Source organism: Schistocerca piceifrons, chromosome X (assembly GCF_021461385.2).
Source record: "Schistocerca piceifrons isolate TAMUIC-IGC-003096 chromosome X, iqSchPice1.1, whole genome shotgun sequence".
NCBI lineage: Eukaryota > Metazoa > Arthropoda > Insecta > Orthoptera > Acrididae > Schistocerca > Schistocerca piceifrons.
In genome coordinates, this window is record NC_060149.1 from 718,444,315 (window position 1) to 718,457,104 (window position 12,790).

A 12,790-nucleotide genomic window follows, 5' to 3' on the forward strand; every position below is an offset into this window, starting at 1 on the left:
TACCCCTTCTTTTTAAGGCTTGGTTAGTTTTCCTATTCCCATACGTACTTTCTGCATTATAGCAGTTGTACCTTTTAAGTCACAGGTGGTCTTGCCTATGCTGCTTCAGCATAGTGTTGGGTTCGTTCTCTTGCCAACTTCCCTCATTTGTTTTTACTAATGACAACGTGACTGCCCTTTTACATTTCCCCTTTATCCGTTTTATTTTTCTGACTATACTGAGATGTCCCGTTAGCAGAATGGAGTCTATTTGAAACAAGGGACTGATGACCTTGCTGTTTGGTCCCTTTAACCTCAAACAACCAACCAACAACCAATCCTCCTCCTTGCCTCCTCCTTGCCTCCTCCTTGCCTCCTCCTTGCCTCCTCCTTGCCTCCTCCTTGCCTCCTCCTTGCCTCCTCCTTGCCTCCTCCTTGCCTCCTCCTTGCCTCCTCCTTGCCTCCTCCTTGCCTCCTCCTTGCCTCCTCCTTGCCTCCTCCTTGCCTCCTCCTTGCCTCCTCCTTGCCTCCTCCTTGCCTCCTCCTTGCCTCCTCCTTGCCTCCTCCTTGCCTCCTCCTTGCCTCCTCCTTGCCTCCTCCTTGCCTCCTCCTTGCCTCCTCCTTGCCTCCTCCTTGCCTCCTCCTTGCCTCCTCCTTGCCTCCTCCTTGCCTCCTCCTTGCCTCCTCCTTGCCTCCTCCTTGCCTCCTCCTTGCCTCCTCCTTGCCTCCTCCTTGCCTCCTCCTTGCCTCCTCCTTGCCTCCTCCTTGCCTCCTCCTTGCCTCCTCCTTGCCTCCTCCTTGCCTCCTCCTTGCCTCCTCCTTGCCTCCTCCTTGCCTCCTCCTTGCCTCCTCCTTGCCTCCTCCTTGCCTCCTCCTTGCCTCCTCCTTGCCTCCTCCTTGCCTCCTCCTTGCCTCCTCCTTGCCTCCTCCTTGCCTCCTCCTTGCCTCCTCCTTGCCTCCTCCTTGCCTCCTCCTTGCCTCCTCCTTGCCTCCTCCTTGCCTCCTCCTTGCCTCCTCCTTGCCTCCTCCTTGCCTCCTCCTTGCCTCCTCCTTGCCTCCTCCTTGCCTCCTCCTTGCCTCCTCCTTGCCTCCTCCTTGCCTCCTCCTTGCCTCCTCCTTGCCTCCTCCTTGCCTCCTCCTTGCCTCCTCCTTGCCTCCTCCTTGCCTCCTCCTTGCCTCCTCCTTGCCTCCTCCTTGCCTCCTCCTTGCCTCCTCCTTGCCTCCTCCTTGCCTCCTCCTTGCCTCCTCCTTGCCTCCTCCTTGCCTCCTCCTTGCCTCCTCCTTGCCTCCTCCTTGCCTCCTCCTTGCCTCCTCCTTGCCTCCTCCTTGCCTCCTCCTTGCCTCCTCCTTGCCTCCTCCTTGCCTCCTCCTTGCCTCCTCCTTGCCTCCTCCTTGCCTCCTCCTTGCCTCCTCCTTGCCTCCTCCTTGCCTCCTCCTTGCCTCCTCCTTGCCTCCTCCTTGCCTCCTCCTTGCCTCCTCCTTGCCTCCTCCTTGCCTCCTCCTTGCCTCCTCCTTGCCTCCTCCTTGCCTCCTCCTTGCCTCCTCCTTGCCTCCTCCTTGCCTCCTCCTTGCCTCCTCCTTGCCTCCTCCTTGCCTCCTCCTTGCCTCCTCCTTGCCTCCTCCTTGCCTCCTCCTTGCCTCCTCCTTGCCTCCTCCTTGCCTCCTCCTTGCCTCCTCCTTGCCTCCTCCTTGCCTCCTCCTTGCCTCCTCCTTGCCTCCTCCTTGCCTCCTCCTTGCCTCCTCCTTGCCTCCTCCTTGCCTCCTCCTTGCCTGAAGACCGACCCATGTGTTCGCACGCGTAGTCGGTGACAGGGTAACGCATAATTCCCCGCCCTGGGTAGACAAGTAAGGCACGCACGTACCCCTGGTAAAGGCCGGGCCCAGGGAGGGGTGATTGCCTGAGCTGATACCTTCTGACCATGCCAATTGGTCCCTCCATCTGTTTCACGGGAGGTGTGACCTGAGGTGTAAACATTCACCTAAGGCTGGAGTGCCCTCAGAGCGTCCCCACAAGGAAGGAGCGCGCCATCGGAGACGCTGGCAATCATGGGGGATTCCTCCGCAATGGATTTCACTCCATCTCTCTCGACTTCTGCCCAAAAACGGAAACTTGACCAGCCACCAGTGACAAAAGTACTACCGCCTGCCCCACAGTTCCTCATCGTATCTCGCTCTGAGGATGGAAAGGATTTTTTCTCTGTCGACCCTTTCGTTATCCAGAAGGGCGTAGATGCCATAGCTGGATCTGTCAAATCTTGTACCGGGTTGCGTAACGGTACCTTACTACTAGAAACAGAGCGCCTTTCAGGCACAAAAACTGCTTCGGGCCACACTCCTGTACACGTCCCATGTCCGGGTGGAGGCTCACCGAACTTTGAATTCGTCTCGTGGTGTAGTCTATACTAGATCCCTCGACGGATTGACTGACGAGGATATTCAATCTTTCCTCGCAGAGCAGGGCGTGACAGCTGTCCATAGGGTCATGAAAAAGGTCAACAATGACCTTGTACCGACCCAGACACTTCTCTTGACCTTTGATAGTGTTAAGCTGCCATCGCGCATCAAGGCGGGTTACGAGGTTATTTCTGATCGCCCCTATGTCCCGACACCTACGCGCTGCTACCAGTGTCAGCGTTTCAATCACACACGACAGTCTTGTTCCAATGCGGCTAAATTTAACTTGTGGCAGGGATGCCCATGAGGGTGACTGTCCACCTCCGTCTCCTCGTTGTGTGAACTGTCAGGGTGACCATGCCGCATCCTCCCGCGACTGTCCTGTCTATAAGGACGAACGCTGTATCCAAGAAATTCGGGTCAAAGAGAAAGTGTCCACCTCGGCTGCTCGCAAGCTATTGGCTAGTAGGAAGCCCACGCTGCTCCCAGCGGGGAAATACAGTACTGTCCTCGCCTCTCCTCTGACTACCAGGGAGGTGGCAACCCAGACATGCGATCTGACCTTCAGCACCACGGTCGTCCGTTCGGCCAGTGCTAAGATCGCGCGATCGACGTCTCCTCTTCCTCCCATCACACCAGACACGAGCCCCTTCATCAGCTTCTGCTGAGAGGAAGACCCAGAAGTCAGCTGCATGGGCGTTCAAGAAGGAACCGTCCCGTGCCGACTTCCTACGTACCTCGACCTCCCAGCCTTCGACCGGTACTTCCACCAAACGACCTTCCAAGAAGGCTCATAGGAAGCACAGTTCTCCTTCTCCGCCACGGCGCATTTCTTCTCCTGCGCCACCCAGCGGTTGCCGCCCCCGGCCGTCATCCGTTTCGCCTGGCCGCACCGCTGGTAGCCGAACATCTGGCCGTTCACCGGCGGAGGAAGCTTCCCCTCCCGGTCATCTTACCAAGATGGCCGACGAACCTATAGACCCAATGGACGATGACTGTCCGCCTATTGATAGCGGCGGCAGTGCTCGCTCGAAGCCAGGCCCTCAGCGGCCTTCGAGGTGATCCCTTCTTTCATCTTCCTTTTCTTCTTACGATGGCACTTATTCACTGGAATATTCGCAGCATTCGCCCCAACCGAGAGGACTTGAAGTTGCTGCTCCGCTTGCACCGTCCGCTCGTCGTAGCCCTCCAGTAAACGAAGCTACGCCCATGCGATCAAATTGCCTTGGCACACTACACCTATGTGCGTTTTGACCTACCCCCTGTGGTAGGTATTCCGGCTCATGGAGGGGTTATGTTGCTGGTCCGGGATGATATTTACTACGATCCCATCACATTGCACACCGGCCTGCAGGCAGTTGCCATCCGCATTACTCTCCCCACTTTTACATTTTCCATTTGTACCGTCTACACTCCATCGTCATCTGCCGTTACCAGGGCAGACATGATGCAGCTTATTGCTCAGCTACCTGCACCATTTTTGTTAACTGGAGACTTCAATGCCCACCATCCCCTTTGGGGCTCTCCAGCATCCTGCCCGAGGGGCTCCTTGTTAGCAGACCTTTTCAACCAGCTCAATCTTGTCTGCCTCAATACTGGCGCCCCTACTTTTCTTTCGGACACATCTCACACCTATTCCCATTTAGACCTCTCTATATGTACTACCCAACTTGCACGCCGGTTTGAGTGGTATGCGCTTTCTGATACATATTCGAGCGACCACTTCCCGTGTGTTATCCATCTCCTGCAGCATACCCCCTCTCCGTGCTCCTCTAGTTGGACCATCTCCAAAGCAGACTGGGGGCTCTTCTCTTCCAGGGCGACCTTTCAGGATCAAACCTTTACAAGCTGCGATCGTCAGGTGGCCCACCTCACGGAAGTCATTCTCACTGCTGCTGAATGTGTGCGTGCGCGCGCGCGGTTGCGCGCGCGCACACCCGCGCGCGGTTCCGCGCGCGGGCGCACGCACGCACGCACACACACATTCTTTTTACTTTTATTTGTTTGATGTTTTAGACTATCGGCGAGGCACGAAACCGCCTGTGAATGAGTTTCTTAATTTTGAGTACATTTACGAAAGAAATATAAAAACAAAAATGAGAGTTACTGATTTATGATGCTTAGTTTGCAGTCAATTCTTAGTATTATTAGTAACTACGCTCCAGTCCCCAAACCTAGTTACAGTAAGCGAATCAGACGCATTGCGTATTCCAGGCCGTAGCAGCCGCGACTTGGAGACACCAGCTATGGTCACTTCCCAGCCCACTGTAGGAGCACATCGGTTTGTCTTCTTCCTGCTGGTACTGTAACTGAGATTTGGCAACAAGGCAACGTATGTTTGGCAACTCTGTGATCGACGAGTTACTTCCTGGTGTGCACGGAATTAAGCCTCAAAGTTCACTTGATTTTTACCTGTCATTTCCATTGCATAATCTGAGTTATTATCGCCTGAAGGGTAACAAAAGATTGTAAATTTACGGTTTTCAGCCCAGGAAAGTCGTTGCAGGTGGAAATCGCAACTAATCTCGACCTTTAAATAGCGATTTACGAGTTCTAGGCACTGTTGCCCTCGTAAGAGAAAACTCAGACCCATGCCTCTTCGTAGCTATGTGGTAACGTGCTGACCTGTGGAAAAGCGTCTGTTATGGTTCGCAGTTCGTCTCACTGATTGCAACGTTTTTATCCCTTCTGTGAAAGAGCTACAAGCAGTCGGATCAAACATCAATAAGGAAATCGCAAAAAAATACTTTCAGCTCATAGTGCAATGTTGAAAAACTTACAATGCTGCACAACAGGTAACGCCTCTTTCCGCTGCTGACAAACGAATTTTGGGTTTCTAGGAATACGTAACTATATTTATGAAATGCCACATTGGCATACCTCTTGAGTATGAGACAGCATACCAATTAAACACAGACCCAATCAAAATCTAAGTGAGTAGTATTTTACTAATTCGTGTCGATAGAGGCACGTTTGTGTACAGATACTCGGTTTTATTAAAACATACTTTCGTCGTAAGGTTATCGTGATTAGTTTTATTTCATTTCTTATAATACAGTGCACAATTTTCGTAAGGTTTCCTTTAGTGTTGTTAAAACAATAGTAAACATGAGAGAAATTAATCAACGATATATGTGAATTCTGTTACCTATGACAGTATGACAATGCACGTGCAGTTTGATTGCATGCATGTAGAAAACTTGTTCTGAGTTAAAGCTGTTAAACAAAGTTTGAAGAAGAATAAAATCTCACTACCACATGACAGCTAATGTAGAATATACTTTCCTGACATATTATGGCACGATGCGCTCTCCCTACACATCTTCGAGATGCATCTGCTGCCTGCTGTCTATTAAACCTGAATAGAACAAAATGTTACAGTAGTTAGCCCTTTTTCCACATGCGACTACTTTGGGTTGAGAAGTGAAGGGAATTATGTTCAAAGTTCCATTAGATTGATAACTTCAGCAGACAGCAGAATTGCGTTTTAAAAAATGTAGCACTGAATGTATTCGAACTCGCGACATCTTATGTACGCTACTAGCTGACACGTAGCTACAACAGCTCCAGAACTCGACAACTATTCCTCCAGAACGTTTGGATTCCACAGCACTGTGAGATTATGCATATGGCCAGGTCTCGACTTCTGAGAGACAGTTACAGCTTTTTTGTCGGTTTGAAGGCCTTCTATTACATCGGCAACGTAGAGCAACTTCACCGAGGGCTGTCTGGAGTAGGGTAGAGATAGCAATGTGAAAGTTGCGAGGTGTCGAAGACGATCTTCATATTCCTAATGCAATTAGGACATCGTATACTCCTGACGACGTTTAGCACCTGTGCGGTCAGTCACCCAATTTCAGAATTCATGTTGAGTAATCCTGCTAAATTCCCATAATATTGTCTTTTTATATTGATGAGTAATATGGATAGTCGTCACGTTCATGTGCCGTCTACAACGCAAATTTCATGTTACTATCCTAGGAACTAACCTGCAATACGTTTTGTATCTCATAATCGGAACTATCTGCATTAACCGTCATCAGAGCAATGTCAGGGAACAGAATGCAGCAGTGCCTTGGTACCTACTTGGGGACCTGCTTGAGTCGTGTTCTAAGGAAAGGGTAGTTGCTGGTTCACATTATATTACACTAGCGAAAAGTACCGACTTTTCCTTTTCTCTGCAAACATCCCGAACTAGATTCAGTAACTAAATCTAAGAATAAATTTGCATTGTGCCAACTCAAAGATCAATAGATATGGATATAGACTTTTATATTTAAAGCCATTCTCGTTCTGCGTTCGAATAAACATTCATTATTTGATCTTGTTACGATTGTTATTGTCATTCTCTCACTCGCAAGAGTGTTCACATTCCTATTTGGTATCGATGCACATGAAGAGTGTCTATGAAAGAAGGGAATATTGAATGTTACGTCATGCAGAATACTCTTTTACTTCGGGTCCTCGTGATCAACGCTACAGGAGAAGTGAGATACATAAAGTTGACAGTGTGAGGACAGACATGCTGGCACAACTCTACAACTACAGTGTTACCAGATAAAATGGTGCTGCAGAATCGAAAGTGTAGTACGGACTTTGCCACAGAAGCAGACAGCTGCTAATTTCGGACCATGACCGTGGATTACACTTCGGTCAGTGCTGGTTAGTGTTGCAACTGTAAATGGAAGGCTTTGTTTGATAGTCATGTGCTGATGCCGTCTGAATAAATTATGCCATTGGATAAAAAGCGGTTTAGTTTTGAGACCTAACCCACGAGGGGGGAAGGCACAGTGGTCTGCTTCAGGAATTCCAAGCAATAAAACACAAAAATCAACCCAGGGAGGGTTCGAACAGCTACTTTGATGCAGAGACATGCATTTGGAATCTGTTCATCGTTACGGGGTCAAACAAGAGGGTAACATTACTGAAACAGTGATCAGGCTACTTAGTATATAATAGAGCATACAGATTTCAAGGAGGAAACGTATGAAGACGCAGACTTCCTCGTTATCAATACGTGCGGCATATCTTTCGTGTCAACGAAAGTAATATCCCGCTTTAACTCTTCTTACGTCGCAAATGAAATGAATGCCATGAGGAATCGAATATTTGTTGACTGCGTCTCTTCTTGCTTCCATCCGTACCAACATATTTCTTCATTCTCGTGGTAATCATGACATTCTATGTGTATGCTGCAAAAGATTGCACGTGGACAAATTCGACATCGAGGTGCAAAGCGTTTGGTATCTTAAATTACATTCAATTCGAATAAGCTTCAGATGTATTTTTACTTCGTTTGTATTTTTAGATGATTATGAGCGTTGCGGAAAATTCTCACATGCTTTATGTTGAATGAGAAACATTGAATGACCCGTTTTGCTTTCCCTACGTTGAAATGATATGTCGGCGTCAACAGCCTTCTTCCACGCCGGAAGCTGAAACTTGTATCATTCTGGATTAATGATAAGTGAATGTCTGAAATGTATACATAGCCCACAAGGCGACGTCAGAAACCATCAGGGGAGAACGCCGCATAAAAACCAAACGTGCGCGCGCGTCTCCACTCTGAAGAACCGTATCTGAGAATCACGGCAAGCATTTCGCTGAAGAGCCGAGAAATGGCAGCGTCGTAGCAAGTATTTGTCAACACTGATAGTGCATTTACTTCCGGGTGTAGGCCTGCGTTACCTCGCTAAATTCACTTGACATTCGTTTTCCACATCGAAGACTCGTACAATATAATCCACTGTAAGATGCGACACTTAGAAAGTATAATTAATTTCTGGACTCCAAGAACAGCGTTCTTCACATCAGTAACACCTGTTTGTGTGTTTCAAGGTTGCGTTTTGAGGCTCAGGCAACATCGCAGTGACTATAGTCCGTCTGTTGTCGCCAGTGTGTCGTTAGCTCAGAGGTTATTCGTCGTATTGTGGCTTTTCTAACGCGGGACGTTCTGAATCGGAATACTCCCCTTTCATTATTAGTTCCGGGACGTGACTATTTTCCTCGGACAAAGACCAATGCTGTGAATTGGATTCGCGAACATGTCATTCACTACCTATTTGGACAAACTGTAGACTCTGTACTCGATTTTTAGACATACCTCAACGACCGTCATTATGTCGTTGTCCGCCACCCAAAATACAATTTTTCTCGAACTTCCTTGGGAGTGCTTTCCACGACCCGTCTCGCAGCTGGAATGTGTTAAGCCAAGAGTGAAGGTGGTTTCCTGTTTGAACCAATGAACATTTCTGAACTATTGAACGGAAAACACCAATTTCGAGAAGACGTGACTCAACATATTACCAGCGGGGCGCAGAAGGCTTCTGATCAGTTACACAACAAAAATAACCAAAAAAATCAAAATAAAAATAAAATTCCGAAAAAGGAAGATCTTGTTTTGTTTTTAAGGATAGCCCTAACCTTGAATTCCCATATTTCACCTGGTATAGTGGCAGCTCTCTGGGTAGGTTAGTCAGGAGCCAACGCCTGAAGTGGACCAGATTTTTTTGTTATAGGATGAAAAGTCGGTGGCACTTAGTTTCTTTTTTAGTGCCATTTTCCTAAGGGGCTTTAAAATGAGAAAAAAGGGGTAATCGTCAAAAAAAGTAAAAGAAAAAAGCAAAATTGAAAAAGGTCCCCCGTGCGTTGCGGTGCTCGTACTGAATGACATAAGAGTTCCAATCTAGGTGGAAGCCGCTGACTACAACCTTTTATTTTCCATTTTAATTAATGGAGTTGCAAACTGCTAGTAAAAATTCTTTATACGAAATCTGAAGAATGCCTTTAAACATAAATCTTCGTCCGATTTCGACTTAGTAAATTAAGTTAATATCATGGATGTCTGCTTTGCAAATGCCAAGGTGCTTTACTGTAAAATAGATCCTGAAAAGATTCAAAGAGACTGTCAACGATATAAATTTGAGCTTTGTTCGTCATATAGGTCTAACATGTCAGAAGGTTGTTTATGACGTGCACATGTTGATTAATATAGTTCCCCTCTTCTAAATTTTTGCAATAGCATTTAGCTGTAGACGTTTTCTAACACCGGCGTTAGTAATTTGTTGCCTTTCTCTGAAACCTCCAATACGACAAATTTTTCTGGTCTAAATCTGATGACCTTAACTATCACTTCCGATCAACATTAAATACTTCATGAACCCATACATGGAACTCCAAATGTGCAGTGTTCCTGAACTGCTACAGAACGTGCATTGCAAGGTATTCACACAGTTTGTCGCATAGAGTTACCGTAAGAAATGAAACAAGAACTGTAATACACTTTACACCACAGACGCTCACTCTGGCTTGACGAAAACATCCTAACATTGACCAAAAGTTGCACAAATAATTTAGTTTGAAAGGAAAAGAAACGAGGTATGAAGCATTTATAAATTCATCGGATGTAGCGAGGTGGTTTAATTTCATCTCAGTCTATAAAATTAATTTCGGGCCATACTCAGCTCTTGCCGATTAATGTAATATAATACCCACCTACTAATCAGGGCGTCTGTCTCCGTTGCTTTTGAGCGTGAATGGAAATCGTAGAAATTTTCTGTGGAGCAACATTTAATAATAAAGCGTTTTAAATCATCAAAAGCGATGAGCGGGAGCAGGCGCTTTCGATAAAGAACGGGGGAGTGCAGCGTCGCTGCTGTCGCCACGGCCGTTGCCAGTAGCCAGCAAATAGATCCCGGGGCTTTGCCGCATACGGCGCCCAGAGGAGAAAAGTCTGCAGGAAATCTGCCGCAAAATCGTTACTGAGTAAAATTTTGATATCGGTGTGTCAGAAAGCGAAATAGATTGAATCTGCGCTACCATTACATTCACGTCTTCAGCATTCAGAGGCTATAAAAATATTTTATGCCAGCTGCTCTCGATCCACTGACATTACGAACAGAAACAACGCACGCTACCGCTAGACCACAGGCGTAATCAGCCTAGGGTTTCTCTATCATGGGACAAGTTTTCCTCCAGGAAGTGCCGCAGTCTACAGTGTTGCCAGATTGTGCAGATAACCGGACTTGGAGAATTAGCGAGTTGGCCAGTTTTTTTTTGTCCCATGTCGCGATCGGCGCGGACTTAGCCTCTGAAGCGGCCGGCCGCCGGTCGAGTTTTATGTCAGAGTGTACATAACGTAACTGTTCACTAATTTACTGATAAGTGACTGTCGAGTAATATTTTCACAAAGCTGCGATTTTTCAAATTCACAGCCCCAGGAGACATCGGATCTACGCAACGAGACATCTAAAATGCAGCCTTTAGCGACCTCCAGCCCACTGTCATCAACGATGCGGAATTCATTTTTGTGCAGCCCCTCGTTCAATGAATCGACGTTGAGGTCGCAATCTTTCAACGAATCGACGTTGAGTACGCCCCCATTCGGTGATTCGACGTGTAGACCGCACTCTCATTGCGTTCCCAGGAGGTTACCCATCAAGGTCTTACCACGGCCCTCAACCTGTGATTCGACGTGGAGGTCGCCCTCGTTCAACGATTCGACGTGGGGACAGCACGCACAGTGCGTTCCCAGACGGCTACCCATCACCGTACAGGCGGCACCACAGGCTTCGCTACTACAGATGCAGAATCCTGGCAACCAATCCCAGGCAGTGGGATGCTACACTCCTCAGGGCTTTCAGTACCAGGTGATGACACAGCACACAGTTACGACGACGACGACGACTACAGAGTACCGGATGTTCTCTGGGGTCCAGTCATCACAGATTTGTCCACATCAGTGGATGTGACTTCTGCAGCAGTTAAAAATTTCTACAGGTAATGGTAATGGTAATGGTGGTGGTGGTGGTGGTGGTGGTGGTCTCACTGTCCCACTTAGTGGCTAATTAGTTCATGTTAAGAACCTTTGTAGTGCTAGATTGTCATCTTGAGCTTCGTGTACGTTCTGTTACTTGCACCTTTGATAAAGATACGAATATCGCCGTTGAATACCAAGGCAAAAACCGTAGCGACACTGTAGTTCGGTGTGGCCATCGTTGAACTGGTACCTCTGTAGAGAATGGAAGCATGTCAGTCGATGACAATTACTACATGGGACGTTGCTGTAGGCTGAATTATTGCTTTAATGCCTTAATATGCGAAATATTAGACATTTCAGGTCTTGGAGCGATGAGACAGATAATTGGTTCGATTTCAGGCCTTGGTCTTGGAGCGATGGGACATAGTTGGTCTAGACACTGTGAAGCCTCATCCAGTGGTATGCACATAAGCTATGGAAACTTAGTCGGTTGGGGGTGGGGTAGGAAGGAGATGCGCCAGAAACGGGTAATTTTATTTCACCTTAAAGCAGGCATTTCAGCTAACTTCTCGAAAATTCAGGTTCTTCGCCCAGGATAAAGTCAGCTTCCTCACATTGGTCTGCATACTGCCAATGTAACATCCGTAATGTGTGTGCTGGAGACTGATCAGCTAGTATTTAATCCTTAAGGATGTATTGTTGCACCGAGATTAGAGCACTCCCTACACTGCTGTGCAGTAGATCGACAATCACATAAAGCAATCATCAACCTGGAAACATTCCTCCTCGCACAGCCACAAATACAGAACCATTCCAGCGTGATCTGCTCATATTTGGCGTAAAGGGATTTGCAGATGTCAAAAGTTATAGTTAGCTACATGAACGAGGTGGTAGAGCAAAAGCTCGGTTTCAACAAGGAGGGGATGGTTAGTCAGTGTCATCAAAGGAAACAAGGTGATAATTATATCCAGTGTCTTTGCAACAGCCCGGGAAATTAGAACTGAAGTGGGTGAGACCCCATAAGAACAGAAATCAGCAGAGTTTCATGATTCTGCTAGTTGAGCAAACAACTGAAGTCCATGTAACCAGTCCTTCGTGTAAACTTACTCATCAGGAAAGCAGATGGGAATGTGAGATTGTTAAACGCCCATTCCGGTATTTACCTTAAGCGATTTAGGGAAATGACTGAAGAAAGCGGATAGAAATACCTCATAGATCGTCGCCAATTACAATGAGTTCCAGTACACCAGCGGGGCCACTGCAGAGTAATCCATATGAACAGACTTAGCTTATTACTTTTCTGTCAAACTGAAGGGTGCTGTGCTAAGACTCACTAGCCGTTCCGTACTAGGCGGAATAGTTGGAACATTAGTACATACGGAATGCCATAGGCATACACAGTGCCAGTAAACATAGGCACAAGAGTGTAGATATATTGCAGATATATTGCTGGAGGAAATTCTTGCTAACGGCATTGACAGTGTGGTATAAATCCTGCGTTCAGAATATGGGAGATACACGCAAAGCTATGTTGGAATCACACTTTATCTCGAAAAACTTCGTTCCTCTACAGAAAAAGAATACCCTAGAGAAATCTTATTGTGAGCAACGGTGTGATCAGTGCATGGCTACAAACGATAAGTTAGTATATCGTTGCTA

General features: G+C 47.3%; 1 protein-coding gene across 1 annotated transcript in view; it reads right to left on the reverse strand.

The window, feature by feature from the left end:
- Positions 1–294: 294 nt before the first annotated feature.
- LOC124722672 (vicilin-like seed storage protein At2g18540) overlaps positions 295–12,790 on the reverse strand; it is a 118,177-nt gene continuing 105,681 nt past the window's right edge. Inside the window, exon 2 of the mRNA XM_047247816.1 lies at positions 295–1,606. Within this exon, the coding sequence (XP_047103772.1) occupies positions 295–1,606 (1,312 nt within the window). The remainder of the gene's footprint in view (positions 1,607–12,790) is intronic.